The sequence below is a fragment of the Haliotis rubra genome, unplaced genomic scaffold (genome assembly GCF_003918875.1).
Source record: "Haliotis rubra isolate DU_JTF1 unplaced genomic scaffold, ASM391887v1 Scf1433, whole genome shotgun sequence".
Lineage (NCBI taxonomy): Eukaryota > Metazoa > Mollusca > Gastropoda > Lepetellida > Haliotidae > Haliotis > Haliotis rubra.
Genome location: NW_025765374.1, coordinates 24,388 through 50,120, shown reverse-complemented (window position 1 = coordinate 50,120; position 25,733 = coordinate 24,388). Strand labels below are relative to the sequence as shown.

General features: G+C 45.6%; 1 protein-coding gene across 1 annotated transcript in view; it reads left to right on the top strand.

Annotated features, from left to right (window-relative positions):
- Nucleotides 1-25,733, top strand: part of LOC124269278 (GTP-binding protein GEM-like) — an 87,717-nt gene that overhangs the window by 56,063 nt on the left and 5,921 nt on the right. The window contains exon 2 of the mRNA XM_046704284.1: nucleotides 19,957-20,042. Within this exon, the coding sequence (XP_046560240.1) occupies nucleotides 19,957-20,042 (86 nt within the window). The remainder of the gene's footprint in view (nucleotides 1-19,956; nucleotides 20,043-25,733) is intronic.

Below are 25,733 nucleotides of genomic sequence, written 5' to 3'. Positions count from 1 at the left end.
AGGTATGAGCAGTACACGACATAGGCCAGGTTGACAGTATTTGAGGTATGAGCTGTACACAATGGCATAGGCCAGGTTGACAGGGTTTGAGGTATGAGCAGTACACGACGTAGGCCGGGTTGACAGTGTTTGGGGTATGAGCAGTACACGACGTAGGCCGGGTTGACAGTATTTGAGGTATGAGCAGTACACAATGGCCTAGGCCAGGTTGACAGTGTTTGAGGTATGAGCTGTAGACAATGGCGTAGGCCAGGTTAACAGTGTTTGAGGTATGAGCAGTACACGGCGTAGGCCGGGTTGACAGTGTTTGGGGTATGAGCTGTACACAATGGCATAGGCCAGGTTGACAGTATTTGGGGTATGAGCTGTACACAATGGCCTAGGCCAGGTTAACAGTGTTTGAGGTATGAACAGTACACGACATAGGCCGGGTTGACAGTGTTTGAGGTAAGAGCAGTACACGACATAGGCCGGGTTGACAGTGTTTGAGGTATGAGCAGTACACGACATAGGCCAGGTTGACAGTGTTTGAGGGTATGAGCAGTACACGACATAGGCCGGGTTGACAGTGTTTGAGGTAAGAGCAGTACACGACATAGGCCGGGTTGACAGTGTTTGAGGTATGAGCAGTACACGACGTAGGCCGGGTTGACAGTATTTGAGGTATGAGCTGTACACAATGGCCTAGGCCGGGTTGACTGTGTTTGAGGTAAGAGCTGTACACAATGGCATAGGCCAGGTTGACAGTGTTTGGGGTATGAGCAGTACACGACGTAGGCCAGGTTGACAGTGTTTGGGGTATGAACAGTACACGACATAGGCCGGGTTGACAGTGTTTGGGGTATGAGCAGTACACGACGTAGGCCAGGTTGACAGTGTTTGGGGTATGGGCAGTACACGACATAGGCCAGGTTGACAGTGTTTTAGGTATGAGCTGTACACGACGTAGGCCGGGTTGACAGTATTTGGGGTAAGAGCAGTACACCATGGCATAGGCCAGGTTGACAGTGTTTGAGATATGAGCAGTACACGACATAGGCCGGGTTGACAGTGTTTGGGGTATGAGCTGTACACAATGGCGTAGGCCAGGTTGACAGTGTTTGAGATATGAGCAGTACACGACATAGGCCGGGTTGACAGTGTTTGGGGTATGAGCTGTACACAATGGCGTAGGCCAGGTTAACAGTGTTTGAGGTATGAGCTGTACACGACATAGGCCGGGTTGACAGTGTTTGAGGTATGAGCTGTACACAATGGCGTAGGCCAGGTTGACAGTGTTTGGGGTATGAGCTGTACACAATGGCGTAGGCCAGGTTGACAGTGTTTGGGGTATGAGCTGTAAACCATGGTGTAGGCCAGGTTGACAGTGTTTGAGGTATGAGCAGTACACGACGTAAGCCGGGTTGACAGTGTTTGAGGTATGAGCTGTACACCATGGCGTAGGCCAGGTTGACAGTGTTTGAGGTATGAGCAGAACACGACGAAGGCCGGGTTGACAGTGTTTAGGGTATGAGCTGTACACCATGGCGTAGGCCAGGTTGACAGTGTTTGAGGTATGAGCAGTTCACAATGGCGTAGGCCAGGTTGACAGTGTTTGAGGTATGAGCTGTAGACAATGGCGTAGGCCAGGTTGACAGTGTTTGGGTATGAGCTGTAGACAATGGCGTAGGCCAGGTTGACAGTGTTTGAGGTATGAGCAGTACACCATGGCGTAGGCCAGGTTGACAGTGTTTGAGGTATGAGCCGTTCACAATGGCGTAGGCCAGGTTGACAGTGTTTGAGGTATGAGCTGTACACAATGGCGTAGGCCAGGTTGACACAATGGCGTAGGCCAGGTTGACAGTGTTTGGGGTATGAGCTGTACACCATGGCGTAGGCCAGGTTGACAGTGTTTGAGGTATGAGCAGTACACGACGTAGGCCGGGTTGACAGTGTTTGAGGTATGAGCTGTACACCATGGCGTAGGCCGGGTTGACAGTTTTTGGGGTATGACCATGGCAGTACACCAGTGAGCCGTATTCTTTTGTCATGGTTTTCTCTGACAGTCGGAACAATGATAGGTCACGAAATGTGCGTACGGGATCTCGTGCGTTCGTATCTGTATTCCACCGATAATATCTTGTCAGCTTTCTGGCATTGTTGACGTATTTGGTCATGTGGGCAATGCAACCACCCTTGGATCAGTGGGCCTGTTTTAAATCCCATAACGTGACTCAGAAATGTTATGGCCGCTAGATATACATACTCAAAAGATTTGCTACTGCGACAGACACGACAAATTAGCAAGATGCTGACAATTAGCTCAGCCTTCATCTTCGTTCAGATCTATGGCGACGGACAATCTGTTGATGGAGAGGGAGCGTCTGTGTTGTGGAGAGTGCTGTGTATAATAGCTCCTACAGATGTAATAACAGTAATGGGACAACAGTGAGTGACAAACGTCCACGTGTCAGTTTATTTCTGGCATAGTTCTTATTTCAACACTCTTAACTCAACAGCCATAATGTATCTTTCCCAATAGGACGTGGACTGAGATGTGCCCGGTATTGTGTTGTACCAGATGAGCTGGTCCAGGATGATGGGGATTGAGACGACAGGCACACGGTCATCATATTCTGTCGAATTAACTGACTATATGCTTGATTAACATCCCGACCACTTTACTACAGTCGTTCTGAGTCGTACCATATCAGTCACATCTTGTCCAGCCTGTTTTCACATTTAAGAAAGCGCAGTTTTCACCAACGAAGTCTGCTAACCAATAACAGCATACATGACAACAGACCATACGACCACCGCTCATTCTGCGGCAGTTAGTGATGTGAGCCATGGAAGTATACAAGATGCTCCGACCTTCACCTAAACCCTCCTCCACCAGCACCATAGTGGCATGATGCGGTTGGACAGATTAGATCCAGACTAATTTTTAAAGGTCGGTCAAAGTCGTGTGAGTGTTCTTCAGATCCAACAACGTTTTGGTCAGTAAACCAGAACACATGAGACAGTTTGCACGTGCCGCACGAAGTATCACACACTTATGTGGGGTGCCATTTCTGAATTTGACCCTTCAATTTAGGTCTATTAAGTTCTCTTTCTATGGTATTAACCGCCTTCGTGGTGTGGTGGTTAGAGCGTCCGCCCGGAGAGTGGAAGGTCACGGGTTCGATCCCCGACCGCGTCGTACCAACAGACGTTAAAATATGGTACTTGTTGGTCCCTTCCTGGCGCTCGGCATTAATGGGTACAACAAGGACTGGTCGTCTCGGAGTCAGTATAATGTGTCTGAGTCGGGTATTCATGCTTCACTGCGGCATGGTATCTCAGTGGGCTAGCACTATAAAACCAGTTTAAGTCTGGGGTAGTACAAGCAGCCACTATGGTATTGATTCTGCTAATCATAGAATGGAGATTGACTTGATTTCACTCACTGTCTGTGCATGATCTGCTGATGTCGGCAATGTAACATCTACAGGCTCAGGGCTTAGTGGGAATGGGCAGGAAGCCAATGTTTCACTCTTTGTGGTGGACCAGGTACCAACAAACCCGAACTGTTAATGGTCAACTACTATGTACATCCTTGATTGGCCTGGTCGTGGCTGGCGACGTGGACGTCAGGGCAGTGTTAACGTCTCGTGACAGGGGTGGTGTTGGGTTGGTTATAGTGTGGGTGGCATCGCTTTGAAAATAACCGAGGGAATTCAACTCTATATGCAATGAATGATCTCTGGGCTGGATTATCGGGACAACATACTGACGACCTCAGTTGTCTTGTTTTCAAGTCGCGTATGTCGATGTTCAGTGTTTCAGGACGACACAGTTCCCTGTGCTGCACCAGACGTCGATGTTCATGTCCAGCAGCACATCGTCCCCAGAATTCCATGGCCAGCAGCACATCATCCACAGAATACCATGGCCAGCAGCACATCATCCACAGAATGCCATGGCCAGCAGCACATCATCCACAGAATTCCATGGCCAGCAGCACATCATCCACAGAATGCCATGGCCAGCAGCACATCATCCACAGAATGCCATGGCCAGCAATGAGTCCTCATAGACCTCGTCTGGGACATGATAGGTAGACAAGCAGCTCTTGGTTAGGAGATGCAAGAAACAATAGACAGAATGCCTGACATCACCAGTGGGAGCCTCATACTCGATCGGCCTCGTCGAGGAAATGAAATTTTGACAGTTCGTGGCGCCATTACGCACTCCTGATCCAAAAACGTCTAATTTCCAATCCTACCCCTATCGTATTTCTAGATCGCTGGCGGTCGTCACATCTACTTCCACACTACTCTGTCGGATGTAATGTGTTCCTAATTCGTTCATTATTATCACAGTTTTCCCTACAATGCATTTAGATAGTATGGCTGATTTGGTTTTATATAAACGGTGTCATGTGTGGGGATTAACGTTTTCTGGCAAATGGGGAACGCCGTTGTCATGGTATCTAAAATGCGCCGCTTTGATCCATCGCTGTCTTCACAGCTTTGTTCCATCATTGTCATGTCAGCAGGGATACATCGTTGTCGTGTCAGCAGGGATACATCGTTGTCATGTCAGCAGGGATACATCGTTGTCGTGTCAGCAGGGATACATCGTTGTCATGTCAGCAGGGATACATCGTTGTCGTGTCAGCAGGGATACATCGTTGTCATCTCAGCAGGGATACATCGTTGTCGTGTCAGCAGGGATACATCGTTGTCATGTCAGCAGGGATACATCGTTGTCATGTCAGCAGGGATACATCCTTGTCATGTCAGCAGGGATACACCGTTGTCATCTCAGCAGGGATACATCGTTGTCGTGTCAGCAGGGATACACCGTTGTCATCTCAGCAGGGATACATCATTGTCATGTCAGCAGGGATACATCGTTGTCATGTCAGCAGGGATACATCGTTGTCGTGTCAGCAGGGATACATCGTTGTCATGTCAGCAGGGATACATCGTTGTCGTGTCAGCAGGGATACATCGTTGTCATCTCAGCAGGGATACATCGTTGTCGTGTCAGCAGGGATACATCGTTGTCATGTCAGCAGGGATACATCGTTGTCATGTCAGCAGGGATACACCGTTGTCGTGTCAGCAGGGATACACCGTTGTCATCTCAGCAGGGATACATCGTTGTCGTGTCAGCAGGGATACATCGTTGTCATGTCGACATGGATACGTCGTTGTCATGACAGCTGGAATACATCGTTGTCATGTCGGCTTGGATACATCGTTGTCTTGTTAACTTGAATATTTCGTTATCATGTCAACATTTAGTAGCGAGTCCTTTGTCGTGTGAGCCGTTGTTTCCCAATGTTGATAAACTATTGGTGACGCTGGACAGCTTAACACCCACCTATTCATTAACTTTCCTATTTAAACCACGGTATGTGAACATCGCCATGTTTGATGTGTTTAAATCTGTCATATCCCGAACCAGCCTTCTCCCTGAGGAGCAATAAATGAATGAAAATGGAAGGCCATGTCTGCAGGTTTTCAAAGACCATCGACCGCCACTATGCGGAGATTAGCGGGTTCATTCGAAACTAGGAGCAGACGACAGTGAATTGGAGCAAGATCGTGATGTCCCCTGTCATGCGCGGCCAAGCTGAGGCCCGCGTGGGAGAGGTCAGACAGGAAGACACACTTATTTGGCCTTGGATTACAATAGGCGCTTCGACAGTCATGCTGCAAGCTTCTATAAGCCAGCTACTGTACATCTGAACCCACACACCAACACTGCTGTTTTATCGACCGGTGATATTCTACCGTCTGACGACAGTGTTGCCATATTTCGGATAATTCAGGATGTTTTATCTTATGATGCGTTGTTACCCTTGTCTATTACAGACCCTGAAACCAAGAAAAGCCCATACAAGTCTAGAATATGTGGAAAGTCTAGATTTCCACAGTTTCAGGAAATGAAGAAAGTCTCTGGGCTCCATTTCATTATATTTTATGATCATTTCTTATGAACAGTTTATATTTCTGTAAAACATGTTCATTTCAGAGAATAGATGTTATATAGTCTCTTGTCCCCACTGGTTCTGTAGTTAACAGAAACTCACGTACATCCTCGTCTTACTGGTACAGCTGCAACGTGTGTCTGGAAACTGTAGCAACTGATTGTGGTGTTTCTGCCCTCGCTCGTCTGTTCACAATGGTAAAATGATGTTTGGAATGTATAATAGAGAGTAGACATCATTATTTCTCGCTGCAAGTTACCATCATGATCCTCTGACGTATCAGGCCCCACTTCACCTCGAATTATTCTTTCCGGGCTTTACCAGGGTGTTTTAATATGTATGGTTTGGTGGCTAAGAGGTCTGACATGTTGGAGTGTAATGCCCTAACTTCTGTTTTACTGAAGTTGGAAATTTCACTATCTAAAAAACACGTTAAAGCTGATCCTACCATAAATACTGCCGTCATACCCAGCTCACTCACTCACTCACTCACTCACTCACTCACTCACTACATCAGTATGTAGTGTTCTAAAGCGTTTGGGGATATTGTCTCTTCAAACACAAAAGTCCTGCGTGTCGCCTGTCTCGTGTGGAGCGTGATGGTGATTGTAGTGGAATATGTTAGGTTTACGTGTCATTTAAAGATAAACATAGACTCGAGAGATCCTCATCTCAACGTGTTATTATGGTTCACATCCGAATCCGAAAATATGATTAAACCTGTCGCCCGAGGATAATAATTAATGTGATAAAAACATCGTGTTAACAGATACGAACTCCCAGTGTGGTAGGAGCTGGGTAGTCGATACTAACTCTATAACGTGAGGCTTGTAATGGAAGACTGTGGGTGTAAATACACGTCGTGGTGGTCCCAGCTGTCTGTCATGATGAGGGGGGGAACAGTGGCACAAGGACAACCTACATCTGCTTGCGCCATTTTGATAATGATGTCATCCCCGCCATATTCATGTGACGTACAAGAGTGTAGTACTCCTGTGTTTCAGTCAGATCTTGGTGGTGGGGGAAAGCCTGACATTGTATCACTGGTAAATATACGGACATGCTTGGTGCTAACAAATTAGGATAGATCCTTGACCTTAGCCCCCTGCACCTTGACCTTGAGACTGTGACTACCGCAGGTCGCAAGAGGGTGACAAAGTCAGTTTACAGTGGCTACTGAGGGACAGCGCTACATGTGACGTTAGTTTACAGTGACTAGTGAGGGACAGCGCTACATGTGACGTCAGTTTACAGTGACTGGTGAGAGACAGCACTAAATGTGACGTCAGTTTACAGTGACTAGTGAGGCACAGCACTAAATGTGACGTCAGTTTACAGTGACTAGTGAGGGACAGCGCTAAATGCGACAACGTCAGTTTACAGTGACTGGTGAGAGACAGCACTAAATGTGACGTCAGTTTACAGTGTCTAGTGAGGGATAGCGCTAAATGTGATGTCAGTTTACAGTGATTAGTGAGAGACAGCACTAAATGTGACAACGTCAGTTTACAGTTACTAGTGAGGCATAGCGCTAAATGTGACGTCAGTTTAAAGTGACTGGTTAGAGACAGCACTAAATGTGACGTCAGTTTACTGTGATTAGTGAGGGACGGCACTAAATGCGACAACATCAGTTTACAGTGACTGGTGAGAGACAGCACTAAATGTGACGTCAGTTTACAGTGACTAGTGAGGCACAGCGCTAAATGTGACGTCAAAATGTGACAACGTCAGTTTACAGTTACTAGTGAGGCATAGTGCTAAATGTGACAACGTCAGTTTACAGTGACTAGTGAGGCACAGCGCTAAATGTGACGTCAGTTTAAAGTGACTGGTTAGAGACAGCACTAAATGTGACGTCAGTTTACAGTGATTAGTGAGGGACGGCACTAAATGCGACAACATCAGTTTACAGTGACTGGTGAGAGACAGCACTAAATGTGACGTCAGTTTACAGTGACTAGTGAGGCACAGCGCTAAATGTGACGTCAGTTTATAGTGATTAGTGAGAGACAGCGCTAAATGTGACAACGTCAGTTTACAGTTACTAGTGAGGCATAGCGCTAAATGTGACAACGTCAGTTTACAGTGACTAGTGAGGGACAGCGCTAAATGTGACGTCAGTTTAAAGTGACTGGTTAGAGACAGCACTAAATGTGACGTCAGTTTACAGTGATTAGTGAGGCACAGCGTTAAATGTGACGTCAGTTTACAGTGACTGGTGAGAGACAGCACTAAATGTAACAACGTCAGTTCACAGGGGCTAGTGAGGGAAAGCGCTAAATGAGACGTCAGTTTACAGTGACTGGTGAGAGACAGCTCTAAATGCGACAACATCAGTTTACAGTGGCTAGTGAGGCACAGCGCTAAATCAGACGTCAGGTTACATTGGCTAGTGAGGGACAGCGCTAAATGTGACAACGTCAGTTTATAGTGACTGGTGAGAGACAGCGCTAAATGTGACGTCAGTTTACAGTGATTAGTGAGGGACAGCGCTAAATGTGACGTCAGTTTACAGTGACTGGTGAGAGACAGCACTAAATGTGACGTCAGTTTACAATGACTAGTGAGGGACAGCGCTAAATGTGACGTCAGTTTACAGTGATTAGTGAGGGACAGCACTAAATGCGCCAACGTCAGTTCACAGTGACTGGTGAGAGACAGCACTAAATGCGACAGCGTCAGTTTACAGTGACTAGTGAGGCACAGCGCTAAATGTGACGTCAGTTTATAGTGACTAGTGAGGGACAGCGCTAAATGTGACATCGTCAGTTTACAGTTACTAGTGAGGCACAGCGCTAAATGTGACGTCAGTTTACAGTGACTGGTGAGAGACAGCGCTAAATGTGACGTCAGTTTATAGTGACTAGTGAGGGACAGCGCTAAATGTGACATCGTCAGTTTACAGTTACTAGTGAGGCACAGCGCTAAATGTGACGTCAGTTTACAGTGACTGGTGAGAGACAGCGCTAAATGTGACGTCAGTTTACAGTGACTAGTGAGGGACAGCGCTAAATGTGATGTCAGTTTATAGTGACTAGTGAGGGACAGCGCTAAATGTGATGTCAGCTTACAGTGACTGGTGAGAGACAGCGCCAAATGTGATGTCAGTTTACAGTGACTAGTGAGGCACAGCGCTAAATGTGACGTCAGTTTATAGTGACTAGTGAGGGACAGCGGTAAATGTGATGTCAGTTTACAGTGACTAGTGAGGCACAGCGCTAAATGTGACGTCAGTTTACAGTGACTATTGAGGCACAGCACTAAATGTGACGTCAGTTTACAGTGGCTAGTGAGGGACAGCACTAAATGTGACGTCAGTTTACAGTGTCTATTGAGGGACAGCACTAAATGTGATGTCAGTTTACAGTGGCTAGTGAGGTACAGCACTAAATGTGATGTCAGTTTACAGTGGCTATTGAGGCACAGCGCTAAATGTGACGTCAGTTTACAGTGGCTAGTGAGGGACAGCACTAAATGTGACGTCAGTTTACAGTGGCTATTGAGGCACAGCGCTAAATGTGACGTCAGTTTACAGTGGCTAGTGAGGGACAGCACTAAATGTGACGTCAGTTTACAGTGGCTATTGAGGGTCAGCACTAAATGTGATGTCAGTTTACAGTGGCTAGTGAGGGACAGCACTAAATGTGACGTCAGTTTACAGTGGCTATTGAGGCACAGCGCTAAATGTGACGTCAGTTTACAGTGGCTATTGAGGGACAGCACTAAATGTGATGTCAGTTTACAGTGGCTAGTGAGGGACAGCACTAAATGTGATGTCAGTTTACAGTGGCTATTGAGGCATAGCGCTAAATGTGATGTCAGTTTACAGTGACTAGTAAGGCACAGCGCTAAATGTGACGTCAGTTTATAGTGACTAGTGAGGGACAGCGCTAAATGTGACGTCAGTTTATTGTGACTAGTGAGGCACAGCGCTAAATGTGACGTCAGTTTATAGTGACTAGTGAGGGACAGCGCTAAATGTGACGTCAGTTTACAGTGACTGGTGAGAGACAGCGCTAAATGTGACGTCAGTTTACAGTTACTAGTGAGGGACAGCGCTAAATGCGACAGCGTCAGTTTACAGTGACTAGAGAGGGACAGCGCTAAATGCGACAGCGTCAGTTTATAGTGACTAGTGAGGGACAGCGCTAAATGTGATGTCAGTTTACAGTGACTGGTGAGAGACAGCGCTAAATGTGATGTCAGTTTATAGTGACTAGTGAGGCACAGCGCTAAATGTGACGTCAGTTTATAGTGACTAGTGAGGGACAGCGCTAAATGTGACGTTAGTTTACAGTGTCTAGTGAGGGACAGCACTAAATGTGACGTCAGTTTACAGTGGGTATTGAGGCACAGCGCTAAATGTGACGTCAGTTTACAGTGGCTAGTGAGGGACAGGACTAAATGTGACGTCAGTTTACAGTGGCTATTGAGGGACAGCACTAAATGTGATGTCAGTTTACAGTGGCTAGTGAGGGACAGCACTAAATGTGATGTCAGTTTACAGTGGCTATTGAGGCACAGCGCTAAATGTGAAGTCAGTTTACAGTTACTATTGAGGGACAGCGCTTAATGTGATGTCAGTTTACAGTGGCTATTGAGGGACAGCACTAAATGTGATGTCAGTTTACAGTGGCTATTGAGGCACAGCGCTAAATGTGATGTCAGTTTACAGTGACTGGTGAGGCACAGCGCTAAATGTGACGTCAGTTTATAGTGACTAGTGAGGGAGAGCGCTAAATGTGACGTCAGTTTATTGTGACTAGTGAGGCACAGCGCTAAATGTGACGTCAGTTTATAGTGACAAGTGAGGGACAGCGCTAAATGTGATGTCAGTTTACAGTGACTAGTGATGGACAGCGCTAAATGTGATGTCAGTTTATAGTGACTAGTGAGGGACAGCGCTAAATGTGATGTCAGTTTACAGTGACTAGTGATGGACAGCGCTAAATGTGATGTCAGTTTACAGTGACTAGTGATGGACAGCGCTAAATGCGACAGCGTCAGTTTACAGTGACTAGTGAGGCACAGCGCTAAATGTGACGTCAGTTTATAGTGACTAGTGAGGGACAGCGCTAAATGTGATGTCAGTTTACAGTGACTAGTGATGGACAGCGCTAAATGCGACAGCGTCAGTTTATAGTGACTAGTGAGGGACAGCGCTAAATGTGACGTCAGTTTATTGTGACTAGTGAGGCACAGCGCTAAATGTGACGTCAGTTTATAGTGACTAGTGAGGGACAGCGCTAAATGTGACGTCAGTTTATTGTGACTAGTGAGGCACAGCGCTAAATGTGACGTCAGTTTATAGTGACTAGTGAGGGACAGCGCTAAATGTGATGTCAGTTTACAGTGACTAGTGATGGACAGCGCTAAATGCGACAGCGTCAGTTTACAGTGACTAGTGAGGGACAGCACTAAATGTGATGTCAGTTTACAGTGACTAGTGAGGGACAGCACTAAATGTGACGTCAGTTTACAGTGACTAGTGAGGGACAGCACTAAATGTGATGTCAGTTTACAGTGACTAGTGAGGGACAGCACTAATGTGATGTCAGTTTATAGTGACTAGTGAGGGACAGCTAAATGCGACAAAGATAGCCTGGTCTGCTGGCAAGTGGACCCTGATGCCGCCATGTTTAGAATACATGCAGGTTCCATGATGGGGTGCGTTGTTCTCAGAGAATTTCACATCTACAGAAGATGGCACTTTAGTTTTTCACCAACTATTCAGAAAGTAAGTGTAATTGTTTACCCAAGTAACACATCCTAAATCTATCTGTTGAACTTAATGATGAAGGAATTACACTGAACACTGAATGCAACAGCACAACAACAAGAAGGTAATCAAACTGGGACTGTCGTGAAACCTTAGACACTGACGATTTATCTCCCTTGACCTAAACTGATGATCAAAGCACACAGGTGTAACTGTTGCTGCAATTCAAATTTGCGTTCTAACTAGTAAAATTATTAAAGAACACTGATTGTATAGAATGCAACCATCATCTTTCATTTGCCAAAATGCAACCAAAAACATTTGTACGTGTTTTGCACGAATGTTCGCAAAATTGTGATTACTATCCCATGCACGAGCACTTTTCTTACAGAGGGTATAAAACCTGTGTGTCGTGAAGACTGAACAATCACTTGACAAAAATCGCTCCAGAAAATGCCAACGAGAACGGGCTATAGGAATGTCACAGATGGGTGCTTCCAACAGCCATATTGCATGGACATTGGGTTGCACAAGACAAACCATAATTCGGCTGTTTAACCGTTTCAATATGACAGGCCAGACATGTGATCTACCCAGGAGTGGTCGTCCCAAAGTCACAACACCCCAGGAGGATCGCTACCTGCGGGTTATTCACCTACGCAACCGGATGTTGACGGTGGCGTCATCAGCAGCTACATCACTGGGTCATCGCGTGTGCCGATTCACAGTGACAAGACGACTTCGTGCTCCTGGCATACGGGCCGGGCCCACCGACCGCAGCGTAGAATGGCCTTGACCTTCCAGCCTCGCAGGAACCGTCTGCAGGCATCGTCGTAACTGGGCACGAGTTCTTTTCAGTGACGTAAGCAGATTCAACCTATTCCATTCTGAAGGATCTATCGTCGTCCAGGCGACAGATTGGCTCCAAGCTGCATAGAAGAGGTGTGCATCCATTTGGTGGCGTTGGTGCAATGGTTTGGGTGGGATTTGTGGTGATCACAGTTCGGTTGGTTCAAGGAAACCTGTCAACACAACGGTAGAGGGATGACATATTGCAGCCTGCGGTTCTGTCATTCAAACAGCGCCATCAATGCACTGTTTTCCAACAAGATGACGCCAGGCAACACACCGCAAAAATCATTACAAATTTCTTCCAATCCAATTATATTCCAGTTTTACCCTGGCCATCGTGCCTCAAACCAATAGAACATCATGAAGGCAACTCCGACGGCCACAGCAGCCATTGAACGTTCGCTGGAACAGGCTCTTCATGAACGGGTAAGAATCCCACATTCATCCGACGTCTACATCAAAGAGGAGACTGGTAGAAGCGTGCATTACTATGGAGGCCATGGGGTGATTCCGCGCGTCGTGGTTACCTCTGCAATAGCCCGCAACCCTAACTGTTTATTGGGGCGGTGGTTAAAGCGTTGGCTCGTCACGCCGAAGACCCGGGTTCGAATCCCCACATGGGCACAAAGTGTGAAGCCCATTTCTGGTGTCCCCCGCCGTGATGTTGCTGGAATATTGCTAAAAGCGGCGTAAAACCAAACTCAGTCAGTCTGTCACTGTTTATTGCTACAACGTTTCATCTCTACATCACTGTTTATTGCTACAACGTTTCATCTCTACATCACTGTTTATTGCTCCAGTGTTTCATCTCTACATCACTGTTTATTGCTACAACGTTTCATCTCTACATCACTGTTTATTGCTCCAGTGTTTCATCTCTACATCACTGTATATTGCTACAACGTTTCATCTCTACATCACTGTTTATTGTTCCAGTGTCGTTTTGCTGATACAACTCCTGTATGGTAGTGTGCTTCAACATACAGTTTCCATTGCATCAAAAGGTTTTGTTATTTTTATCTCATTGGCAGAAACACAAACTGTGTACTTTCTTTTGCTCGTCAGTTTAGAATCACTGGGGAAACACAAACTGTGTACTTTCTTTTGCTTGCTCACTCACTGGTACCTATATCTAGGATATCTAGGTACCAGTGAGTGAGTGAGTGAGTGTACGCCACTTCCAAAACTGTCACAGCCTTGACCTTGGGTGTTGTGGGCAATACAGGAGAAAATTGAGGCGATCAATACTCATTTACTGAGTGTCTTTCTCGTGACTCCCGCGCGTGCCCTCTACAAAAAATGAGATTGATTTAGACGGATATTGGTTAACATGTCACGCTCAGATCTGTTTATGGCTTGTGCTTCAAGGGCTATATCGGAATGTTTGACATGGAAGCTACTTTCGAAAAAGCCATTCAATAGTAATAAAACTTGGCAAGACACACTTCAGCATTTCACGCAGTGTACTATGTACTGGGAAAGGATTTGACGTTATTGTACAATACATTCCTTGCGAAGAAAACAGATCGATATAGACCGAAACATGTGCACAGGAACTAACATTGCTCGATGTTAAACTGGTGAGTGTTTATGATGCAGCGGCAATTAAATAACTGAGCGATGTGGGGAGCCTACGATGGCTTGCCAGACATGCCACTACACATATGGACGTGGACATGATTCAAATTCCCCACTTGCCCTTGTAAACCTCCTCATGTACAACACGAGTAGACCACAACAGGCCAGCCTGGCATCTAGCGGAATAATTATGGAAATGAAGTGTCTATTTCATCCTTTACGTCACCACAGATTTATAGCTGCTACAAAGGTACCACTAACGAAACCTGATACTCGAGCTTTGCCAACATCAGGTTCCACGTCACGCCATCAGTTAAACAGCAGTCTTTCACCACACTTATAACGTCCACATTTCGTGAACATGAAGGTAATCTTTAGGACGATATACTACACATATACGACACACGAGATGTACAGTGTACACACACCGGAAGACAGACATATACAACACACGAGGTGTACAGTGTACACACACCAGAAGACAGACATATACAACACACGAGGTGTACAGTGTACACACACCGGAAGACAGACATATACAACACACGGGGTGTACGGTGTACACACACCGGAAGACAGACATATACAACACACAGACATATACAACACACGAGGTGTACAGTGTACACACACCAGGAGACAGGCATATACAACACACGAGGTGTACAGTGTACACACACCAGAAGACAGACATATACAACACACGAGGTGTACGGTGTACACACACCAGAAGACAGACATATACAACACACGACACGAGGTGTACAGTGTACACACACCGGAAGACAGACATATACAACACACGAGGTGTACAGTGTACACACACCGGAAGACAGACATATACAACACACAGACATATACAACACACGAGGTGTACGGTGTACGCTCAACGGAAGACAGACATATACAACACACGAGGTGTACAGTGTACACACAACGGAAGACATACATATACAACACACGAGGTGTACGGTGTACACACACCGGAAGACAGACATATACAACACACGGGGTGTACAGTGTACACACACCGGAAGACAGACATATACAACACACGGGGTGTACAGTGTACACACACCGGAAGACATATACTGACACACACATATACAACACACGGGGTGTACGGTGTACACACACCACCAGAAGACAGACATATACAACACACAGAGGTACAGTACGGTGTACACACAACGGAAGACAGACATATACAACACACGAGGTGTACGGTGTACACACAACGGAAGACAGACATATACAACACACGAGGTGTACAGTGTACACACACCGGAAGACAGACATATACAACACACGGGGTGTACAGTGTACACACACCGGAAGACAGACATATACAACACACGGGTGTACAGTGTACACACACCGGAAGACAGACATACAACACACGAGGTGTACAGTGTACACACAACGCTAGACAGACATATACAACACACGAGGTGTACAGTGTACACACACCGGAAGACAGACATATACAACACACAGACATATACAACACACGAGGTGTACGGTGTACACTCAACGGAAGACAGACATATACAACACACGAGGTGTACAGTGTACACACAACGGAAGACAGACATATACAACACACGGGGTGTACGGTGTACACACACCGGAAGACAGACATATACAACACACGGGGTGTACAGTGTACACACACCGGAAGACAGACATACAACACACGAGGTGTACAGTGTACACACAACGCTAGACAGACATATATACAACACACGAGGTGTACAGTGTACACACACCGGAACAGACATATACATATACAACACACAGACATATACAACACACGAGGGTGTACGGTGTACACAACAACGGAAGACAGACACATACAACACACGAGGTGTACGGTGTACACACACCGGAAGACAGACATATACAACACACGAGGGTGTACGGTGTACACACAACGCGGAGACAGACATATACAACACACGGGTGTACATGTACAGTGTACAACACACGCAACGGAAGACATATACAACACACAGGGTGTACGGTATATTGCACACAACGGAAGACAGACATATACAACACACAGGGTGTACAGTGTACACACACGGAAGACAGACATACAACACACGAGGTTGTACAGTGTACACACGGCTAGACAGACATACAACACGAGGGTGTACAGGTGTACACACAACGCTAGACAGACATATACAACACACGGGGTGTACAGTGTACACACACCGGAAGACAGACATACAACACACGAGGTGTACAGTGTACACACAACGGAAGACAGACATATACAACACACGGGGTGTACAGTGTACACACACCGGAAGACAGACATATACAACACACGGGGTGTACAGTGTACACACACCGGAAGACAGACATACAACACACGAGGTGTACAGTGTACACACAACGCTAGACAGACATATACAACACACGAGGTGTACAGTGTACACACAACGGAAGACAGACATATACAACACACGAGGTGTACAGTGTACACACAACGGAAGACAAGCACCACTCTGAGTCCCCTCTGACACGTATGAACGCACCTGACACTCAGCTCTGTTGGTTTTGTGGAATCATGAAACGATCCAATAAATCTCCCCTGTGTAACCTTGAGGTCACAAGAGTAATGTTACGTGGCTAAGGCTATTGACATATTTTCATTTGGCAATTAATTTGCACTGTTGTTTGAAGCGGTCAATATTTGCAGATATTGGCAACAGTTTTGTGTAATTGCTTGGCACCGCAGGGCCTGTTGGGGAGGTGGACTCGGCCAGATTGGTTCACGCTGGCCCGGTTCATTCGTGATCTCCAGGGATATAGGAGTGCCACGATTCAATGATCTGATCGTGAGTTCTGTCAGAAGGTGGCCTTCTGTTAGACACGGAGAAGGGTGTGTTCATTGGTCGACTTGTACAGGTATTTGTTCTATAAGGCGGTGATAGGTCAGTGTTAGCCCTGCAGTTCAGGATGCTGTCACCCACACCTGAGTACACACCATGATTCCCAGCCATTTGGACTGATCCCCAGCAGCAGATGTTAGCTTCCATGGTTATCATCAGTGTAATATCGTGTGATTCTTGGGCTGTAGAAATTAGAAGGTCAGAACAAGTTTTGTTAATAGATAGTTTTCAATGACCATTGATATTCCTGACATGTTCAAAAGAGATGATGAAGACTCATACACACTCAGTACCTGCACATCTAGATCAGTGCACGTGTAGCAGTACCTGCACATCTAGATCAGTGCACGTGTAGCAGTACCTGTATATCTGGATCAGTGCACGTGTAGCAGTACCTGCACATCTAGATCAGTGCGTGTAGCAGTACCTGCACATCTAGATCAGTGCACGTGTAGCAGTACCTGCACATCTAGATCAGTGCACGTGTAGCAGTACCTGTATATCTAGATCAGTGCACGTGTAGCAGTACCTGCATATCTAGATGAGTGCACGTGTAGCAGTACCGTGCATCTGTACATCTAGATCAGTGCACGTGTAGCAGTACGTACATCTAGATCAGTGCACGTGTATACTAGGATCAGTGCACGTGGCGCACGTACCTGCACATCTAGATCAGTGCACGTCAGTGCACATCTAGATGAGTGCACGTAGCAGTACCTGCACATCTGGATCAGTGCACGTGTAGCAGTACCTGTACATCTAGATCAGTGCACGTGTAGCAGTACCTGCACATCTAGATCAGTGCACGTGTAGCAGTACCTGCACATCTGGATCAGTGCACGTGTAGCAGTACCTGCACATCTAGATCAGTGCACGTGTGGCAGTACGTCTACATCTAGATCAGTGCACGTGTAGCAGTACCAGCACATCTAGATCAGTGCACGTGTAGCAGTACCTGCACATCTGGATCAGTGCACGTGTAGCAGTACCTGCACATCTAGATTAGTGCACGTGTGGCAGTACGTCTACATCTAGATCAGTGCACGTGTAGCAGTACCTGCACATCTAGATCAGTGCACGTGTAGCAGTACCTGCACATCTAGATCAGTGCACGTGTAGCAGTACCTGCACATCTAGATCAGTGCACGTGTAGCAGTACCTGCATATCTGGATCAGTGCACGTGTAGCAGTACCTGCACATCTGGATCAGTGCACGTTATCGTTATATTGGGTTCTCATAGAGGGACTTGCACCAGATGGGGCGACCCACTTCCTAGTGTACTTCCTCGTGTTCCGTCCCACTAGCCCACTGTGGACCACGAGTCTATCACTGGCGTCTTTGATGACCAATCAGTGTTTACACGCGTCTAAATCTCATCTCCTTCCGGGCGCTGTTGGGAGATATTGCCTTAATGTACTAACCTCCTACTACCGAGAGAACAGAATGCATTAATTATTGGCTATTATCAGATCCAAACGTGGTCGGGTTTCTTGCTGAGCTTGGATTATTGTGATGCTTCAATCTTAATCCACTGGTGTCGAATATCGACATTCTATTAACCCCACCGGTTGTCTGCAGGCTGGTTTCTGAGTGATTTCATTACAACTTGGATGCTGTGAGTTTAAAGTGCTTTGAAAGTTATCTGGATTTTCCTTTTGTTGTTGGAAATGCTCGAGGGATAAACAGACATGGAAATAATGGCAGTATCCTGTTGAAGACTTCGAGTACAGTTTGTATTCCACAGCTGGGATGTTTCGGTACCGACACTGGTCCCTCGAGCGCAAGTTGGTGGTCGCAGTTTCTCTACCCAAATGGAGAATTAAACAGTAGAATGTCACGTGATTTCTGACGTCATGGAAGATACAGCTTCTTCACACCCTTCACCATGTCGACCGCCTCCGTGGTGTAGTGGTAAGAGCGTCCGCCCGGAGAGCGGAAGGTCACGGGTTCGATCCCCGACTGCGTCATACCAAAAGACGTTAAAATATGGTACTTGTTGGTCCCTTCCTGGCGCTCGGCATTACTGGGTACATCAAGGACTGGTCGGCTCGGAGTCAGTATAATGTGTCTGAGTGGGGTATTCATGCTTCACTGCGGCATGGTATCTCAGTGGGCTAGCACTATAAAACCAGCCTCAGTCTGGTAAAGGAAAGTACAAACAGCCACACATACACATACACACGCATGCACGTCGTCATATGAGCGAAATATTCTCAAGTACGACGTTGAACCCAATTTCACCTCACCTCACTTCACCATGTCAGGAGATTCATTCACACTAGCAACTATAGCACGTAACCTTCAGACACACTGGGGCTACACTTTTCCCTGACCAACTTAGCTGTCCAATAACATGACAATGCGCGAATAATGGTACTTAATATCTCATTGCTGCCACGAAGCTGTCCGTCAACGTTAAAGTGATAATGGCCGTCTACATACTCGACCGTAATGGGCACTGGGCGTCGTCATTAGCTTTAAATACACAATGGACGAATGTGAGAAATAAATAGTTCGCTGGCACATACACACTGGAGATTTATAGATAAGACGTTGTGTACCCTGGATCGAACATGTCTACGGACCATGGGTTATGTCCCCTTTGTGTCTGCTGGATCTGCAAAGTGACCAAACTATGTACCCAAAAAGAGCTATCCGCATAGTAGGTTCTGATACCTGCAGACAGTCAACAGAGTGGTACCCGAGTTATGTCCCTCGCATGCAGGTTTCACACTCTATGTGAGCGAATGATGAATGATGATGGAAATTATGATGATGATGATGATGGAGATGATTATGATGCTGATGATGGAGATGATGCTGCTGCTGCTGCTGGTGGTGGTGATGATGATGATGATGATGGTGGTGATGGTGACAATGATGATGATGATGATGATGATGATGATGATGATGATGATGATGTGATATATATTTTCAGATGGGGAGAGGGAAAGAATTGTGTCAGTTTTACTAGATGGAGAAGAATCAACAATAGACTTTCTAGACCCAGACTCGGATGAAACAGTAAGTACAGACTACCATCACCTGTATAAGAAAAGATAGTGACTAGCTTTACTACCCTACAGAAATGTCGGAAATTCAGAACTGACTTGCGTAGACAAGATAAACGTTCGGCGTTCGCGAAACAAATACGATCTTTCAAAAATCAATTTTATGCTGAAGATAACAAAACCAAAACACAGTTGCTTAGTCACTAAATATACACACGGAACTTATCATACATCCTCTGTCATAGAACAGTGGGGTGACAGAAGATGTCGGAACTTATCATACATCCTCTGTTATAGAACAGTGGGGTGACAGCAGGTGTCGTCACTTATCATACATCCTCTGTTATAGAACAGTAGGGTGACAGAAGATGTCGGAACTTATCATACATCCTCTGTAGGTGTGACAGAAGATGTCGGAACTTATCATACATCCTCTGTTATAGAACAGTGGGGTGACAGAAGGTGTCGGAACTTATCATACATCCTCTGTTATAGAACAGTGGGGTGACAGAAGGTGTCGGAACTTATCATACATCCTCTGTTATAGAACAGTGGGGTGACAGAAGGTGTCGTCACATCCTCTGTTATAGAACAGTTTATCATACATCCTCTGTTATAGAACAGTGGGGTGACTTATCATACATCCTCTGTTATAGAACAGTGGGGTGACAGAAGGTGTCGGAACTTATCATACATCCTCTGTTATAGAACAGTGGGGTGACAGAAGGTGTCGGAACTTATCATACATCCTCTGTTATAGGTGACAGAAGGTGTCGGGTGACAGAAGGTGTCGGAACTTATCATACATCCTCTGTTATAGAACAGTGGGGTGACAGAAGGTGTCGTCACTTATCATACATCCTCTGTTATAGAACAGTGGGGTGACAGAAGGTGTCGGAACTTATCATACATCCTCTGTGACAGAAGGTATAGATACAGTGGGGTGACAGAAGGTGTCGTCACTTATCATACATCCTCTGTTATAGAACAGTGGGGTGACAGAAGGTGTCGGAACTTATCATACATCCTCTGTTATAGAACAGTGGGGTGACAGAAGGTGTCGGAACTTATCATACATCCTCTGTTATAGAACAGTGGGGTGACAGAAGGTGTCGTCACTTATCATACATCCTCTGTTATAGAACAGTGGGGTGACAGAAGGTGTCGTCACTTATCATACATCCTCTCTCAAGTTATAGAACAGTGGGGTGACAGAAGGTGTCGTCGGAACTTATCATACATCCTCTGTTATAGAACAGTGGGGTGACAGAAGGTGTCGGAACTCATACATCCTCTGTTATAGATACATCCTCTGTTATAGAACAGTGGGGTGACAGAAGGTGTCGGAACTTATCATACATCCTCTGTTATAGAACAGTGGGGTGACAGAAGGTGTCGGAACTTATCATACATCCTCTGTTATAGAACAGTGGGGTGACAGAAGGTGTCGTCACTTATCATACATCCTCTGTTATAGAACAGTGGGGTGACAGAAGGTGTCGTCACTTATCATACATCCTCTGTTATAGAACAGTGGGGTGACCACTACGATGTCCAGTCACCACTGTCGAGTTACAGTCAATGGGGACCCGTCAGTAATACAGCAACGTTACAAAAGGAACCGTCAGTAATACAGCAAGGTTACCCGTCAGTAATACAGCAACGTTACCTGTCAGTAATACAGCAACGTTCCCGTCAGTAATACAGCAACGTTCTCTGTCAGTAATACAGCAACGTTACCCGTCAGTAATACAGCAACGTTACCCGTCAGTAATACAGCAACGTTACCCGTCAGTAATACAGCAACGTTACCCGTCAGTAATAGTTTACCTGTCAGCAACGTTACCCGTCAGTAATACAGCAACGTTTACCTGTCAGTAATACAGCAACGTTACAGCAAGTTTACCTGTCAGTAATACAGCAAGTTTACCCGTCAGTAATACAGCAAGTTTACCCGTCAGTAATACAGCAACGTTACCTCATCAGTAATACAGCAACGTTTACAAGTAATACAGCACAGCAACGTTTACTCTGTCAGTAATACAGCAACGTTTACCCGTCAGTAATACAGCAACGTTACCCGTCTGTCAGTAATACAGCAACGTTACCTGTCAGTAATACAGCAACGTTACCCGTCAGTAATACAGCAACGTTTACCGTCACCTGTTACAGTAATACAGCAAGTTACCAAGTTTACCCGTCAGTAATACAGCAACGTTTACCCGTCAGTAATACAGCAAGTTTACCCGTCAGTAACCCGTCAGTAATACAGCAACGTTTACCCGTCAGTAATACAGCAACGTTACCCGTCAGTAATACAGCAACGTTACCCGTCAGTAATACAGCAAGTTTACCCGTCAGTAATACAGCAACGTTACCCGTCAGTAATACAGCAACGTTTACCTGTCAGTAATACAGCAACGTTTACCCGTCAGTAATACAGCAAGTTTACCTGTCAGTAATACAGCAACGTTACCCGTCAGTAATACAGCAACGTTACAGCAAGTTTACCCGTCAGTAATACAGCAAGTTTACCCGTCAGTAATACAGCAAGTTTACCCGTCAGTAATACAGCAACGTTACCCGTCAGTAATACAGCAAGTTTACCCGTCAGTAATACAGCAAGTTTACCTGTCAGTAATACAGCAACGTTACCCGTCAGTAATACAGCAAGTTTACCCTGTCAGTAATACAGCAACGTTACCCGTCAGTAATACAGCAACGTTTACCTGTCAGTAATACAGCAAGTTTACCCGTCAGTAATACAGCAAGTTTATACAGCAAGTTTTTACCCGTCAGTAATACAGCAAGTTTACCCGTCAGTAATACAGTTTACCCGTCAGTAATACAGCAAGTTTACCCAGTAATCAGTAATACAGCAAGTTTACCCGTCAGTAATACAGCAACGTTACCCGTCAGTAATACAGCAACGTTTACCCGTCAGTAATACAGCAACGTTACCCGTCAGTAATACAGCAACGTTACCCGTCAGTAATACAGCAAGTTTACCTGTCAGTAATACAGCAAGTTTACCCGTCAATAATACAGCAACGTCAGTAATACAGCAACGTTACCCGTCAGTAATACAGCAACGTTACCCGTCAGTAATACAGCAACGTTTACCTGTCAGTAATACAGCAACGTTTACCCGTCAGTAATACAGCAAGTTTACCCGTCAGTAATACAGCAAGTTTACCCGTCAGTAATACAGCAACGTTTACCTGTCAGTAATACAGCAAGTTCACAGCAACGTTACCTGTCAGTAATACAGCAAGTTTACCCCGTCAGTAATACAGCAACGTTACCCGTCAGTAATACAGCAAGTTTACCCGTCAGTAATACAGCAAGTTTACCCGTCAGTAATACAGCAAAGTTTACCCGTCAGTAATACAGCAACGTTTACCCGTCAGTAATACAGCAAGTTTACCCGTCAGTAATACAGCAACGTTTACCCGTCACAGCCGTCAGTAATACAGCAAGTTTACCTGTCAGTAATACAGCAAGTTTACCCGTCAGTAATACAGCAAGTTTACCCGTCAGTAATACAGCAAGTTTACCCGTCAGTAATACAGCAAGTTTACCCGTCAGTAATACAGCAAGTTTACCCGTCAGTAATACAGCAAGTTTACCCGTCAGTAATACAGCAAGTTTACCTGTCAGTAATACAGCAAGTTTACCTGTCAGTAATACAGCAAGTTTACCTGTCAGTAATACAACAAGTTTACCTGTCAGTAATACAGCAAGTTTACCTGTCAGTAATACAGCAAGTTTACCTGTCAGTAATACAGCAAGTTTACCCATGTAGACGCTGGTCAATGCTGAACATGATATAGCGTTTACGTTATCAAGGCGAGAATTGATTGATTATACTTTCTGTTTTTATAAACGTTTCGGAGCCTGTCCTTCATCGGGTGAATCAACCGTTCGAAGACCTCATTATATACCTCTGGCCTATGCCACTCATGGACAAGCGACTATTGTGTGTTCATTATATTACTCTGGTGAATCACTTCAAGGAGGTCACTTGATGGGAGTGTAAAACGGGGGCGGCCAGGAACTGATTGAACACACTCGGTGAAGTCATCCAGTTTAGGTTACCTGTGATACAGGAGATAGACGAGTTAGAAACTACTTCACGTGAAACACACTTATTGATGGCACCGAGACTCCGAGTGTCGAGTTCTGCAAGTGGCAATGTAATAACCAGACATTTTCCAGAAACACTTGGGTGGACATCATGTTTTGTATAGAAAGACTGATCCTGGGATTAAGTGATGTGCTGTCGCGGAGACCCGTACTTCCCATGGTGGTTCCAGGTTTACTGACGTTCAGCCCGTCAACTCCATGGTGTGCTAGGGAATGTGAACGAAGACGTGGAGATGCTGTTTATCCAAGAATCTGACCGGTTGAGACTACCAGCTGCCAGGGGCCAAAGTTAATACCTGGCTCACTGCAAGAACACGGGCAGGGATTAGCCGTGAAATGTCAGTCTTGGCTTCAAGCAGCATGCAAACTTTAAACGAGGCAATTACAAACGCCGTATCTTCGGTAGACTTGGGAGTGAGCAAAACATATGGATGTGAGTGTATGGTGTAACCCAGGATGTGACTGCATGTGAGTGTAAGGTGGAACTCAGGATGTGACTGGATGTGAGTGTATGATGGAACTCAGGATGTGACTGCATGTGAGTGTAAGGTGGAACTCAGGATGTGACTGGACGTGAGAGTAAGGTGGAACTCAGGATGTGACTGCATGTGAGTGTAAGGTTTAACTCAGGATGTGACTGCATGTGAGTGTAAGGTTTAACTCAGGATGTGACTGGATGTGACACCCACAATTTCTACAATCCGTGTAAGTGTAGCCCCAAACATAACGTACTTGCTTATAATTATCAGTTTGCAATTGTGTACACTTCCATGACAAGTATAGAAATCGGAAATTGGAATACGATTTTCTGTCAAGTTCATACAATACATATACTTAGTTTAAGGCTATAATTCTCAACGTATTTCATATTTCAAAATTGAAATTTTAAATAATCAGACTTTTACCAAGCCATTTCACCTTGATATACAACTAAAAGTCAGAAACAGATTTTGTGCAAGATCTCATCTTCACGAGCGTGTTGCTATAGCAACACGTCGTGTTGCAGTATGATTTCAGGTTTCAGTCTGTGGTTCACAAAACCTTCATCCTAATTCCTGTCACAGACACATCACCCAGTCCATCACAGATACATCACCCCGTCCATCACAGATACATCACCCAGACTGTCACAGATACATCACCCAGACTGTCACAGATACATCACCCAGTCCATCACAGATACATCACCCAGACTGTCACAGATACATCACCCAGACTGTCACAGATACATCACCCAGTCCATCACAGATACATCACCCAGACTGTCACAGATACATCACCCAGTCCATCACAGATACATCACCCAGACTGTCACAGATACATCACCCAGACTGTCACAGATACATCACCCCGTCCATCACAGATACATTACCCAGACTGTCACAGATACATCACCCAGACTGTCACAGATACATCACCCAGTCCATCACAGATACATCACCCCGTCCATCACAGATACATCACCCAGACTGTCACAGATACATCACCCAGTCCATCACAGATACATCACCCAGACTGTCACAGATACATCACCCAGTCCATCACAGATACATCACCC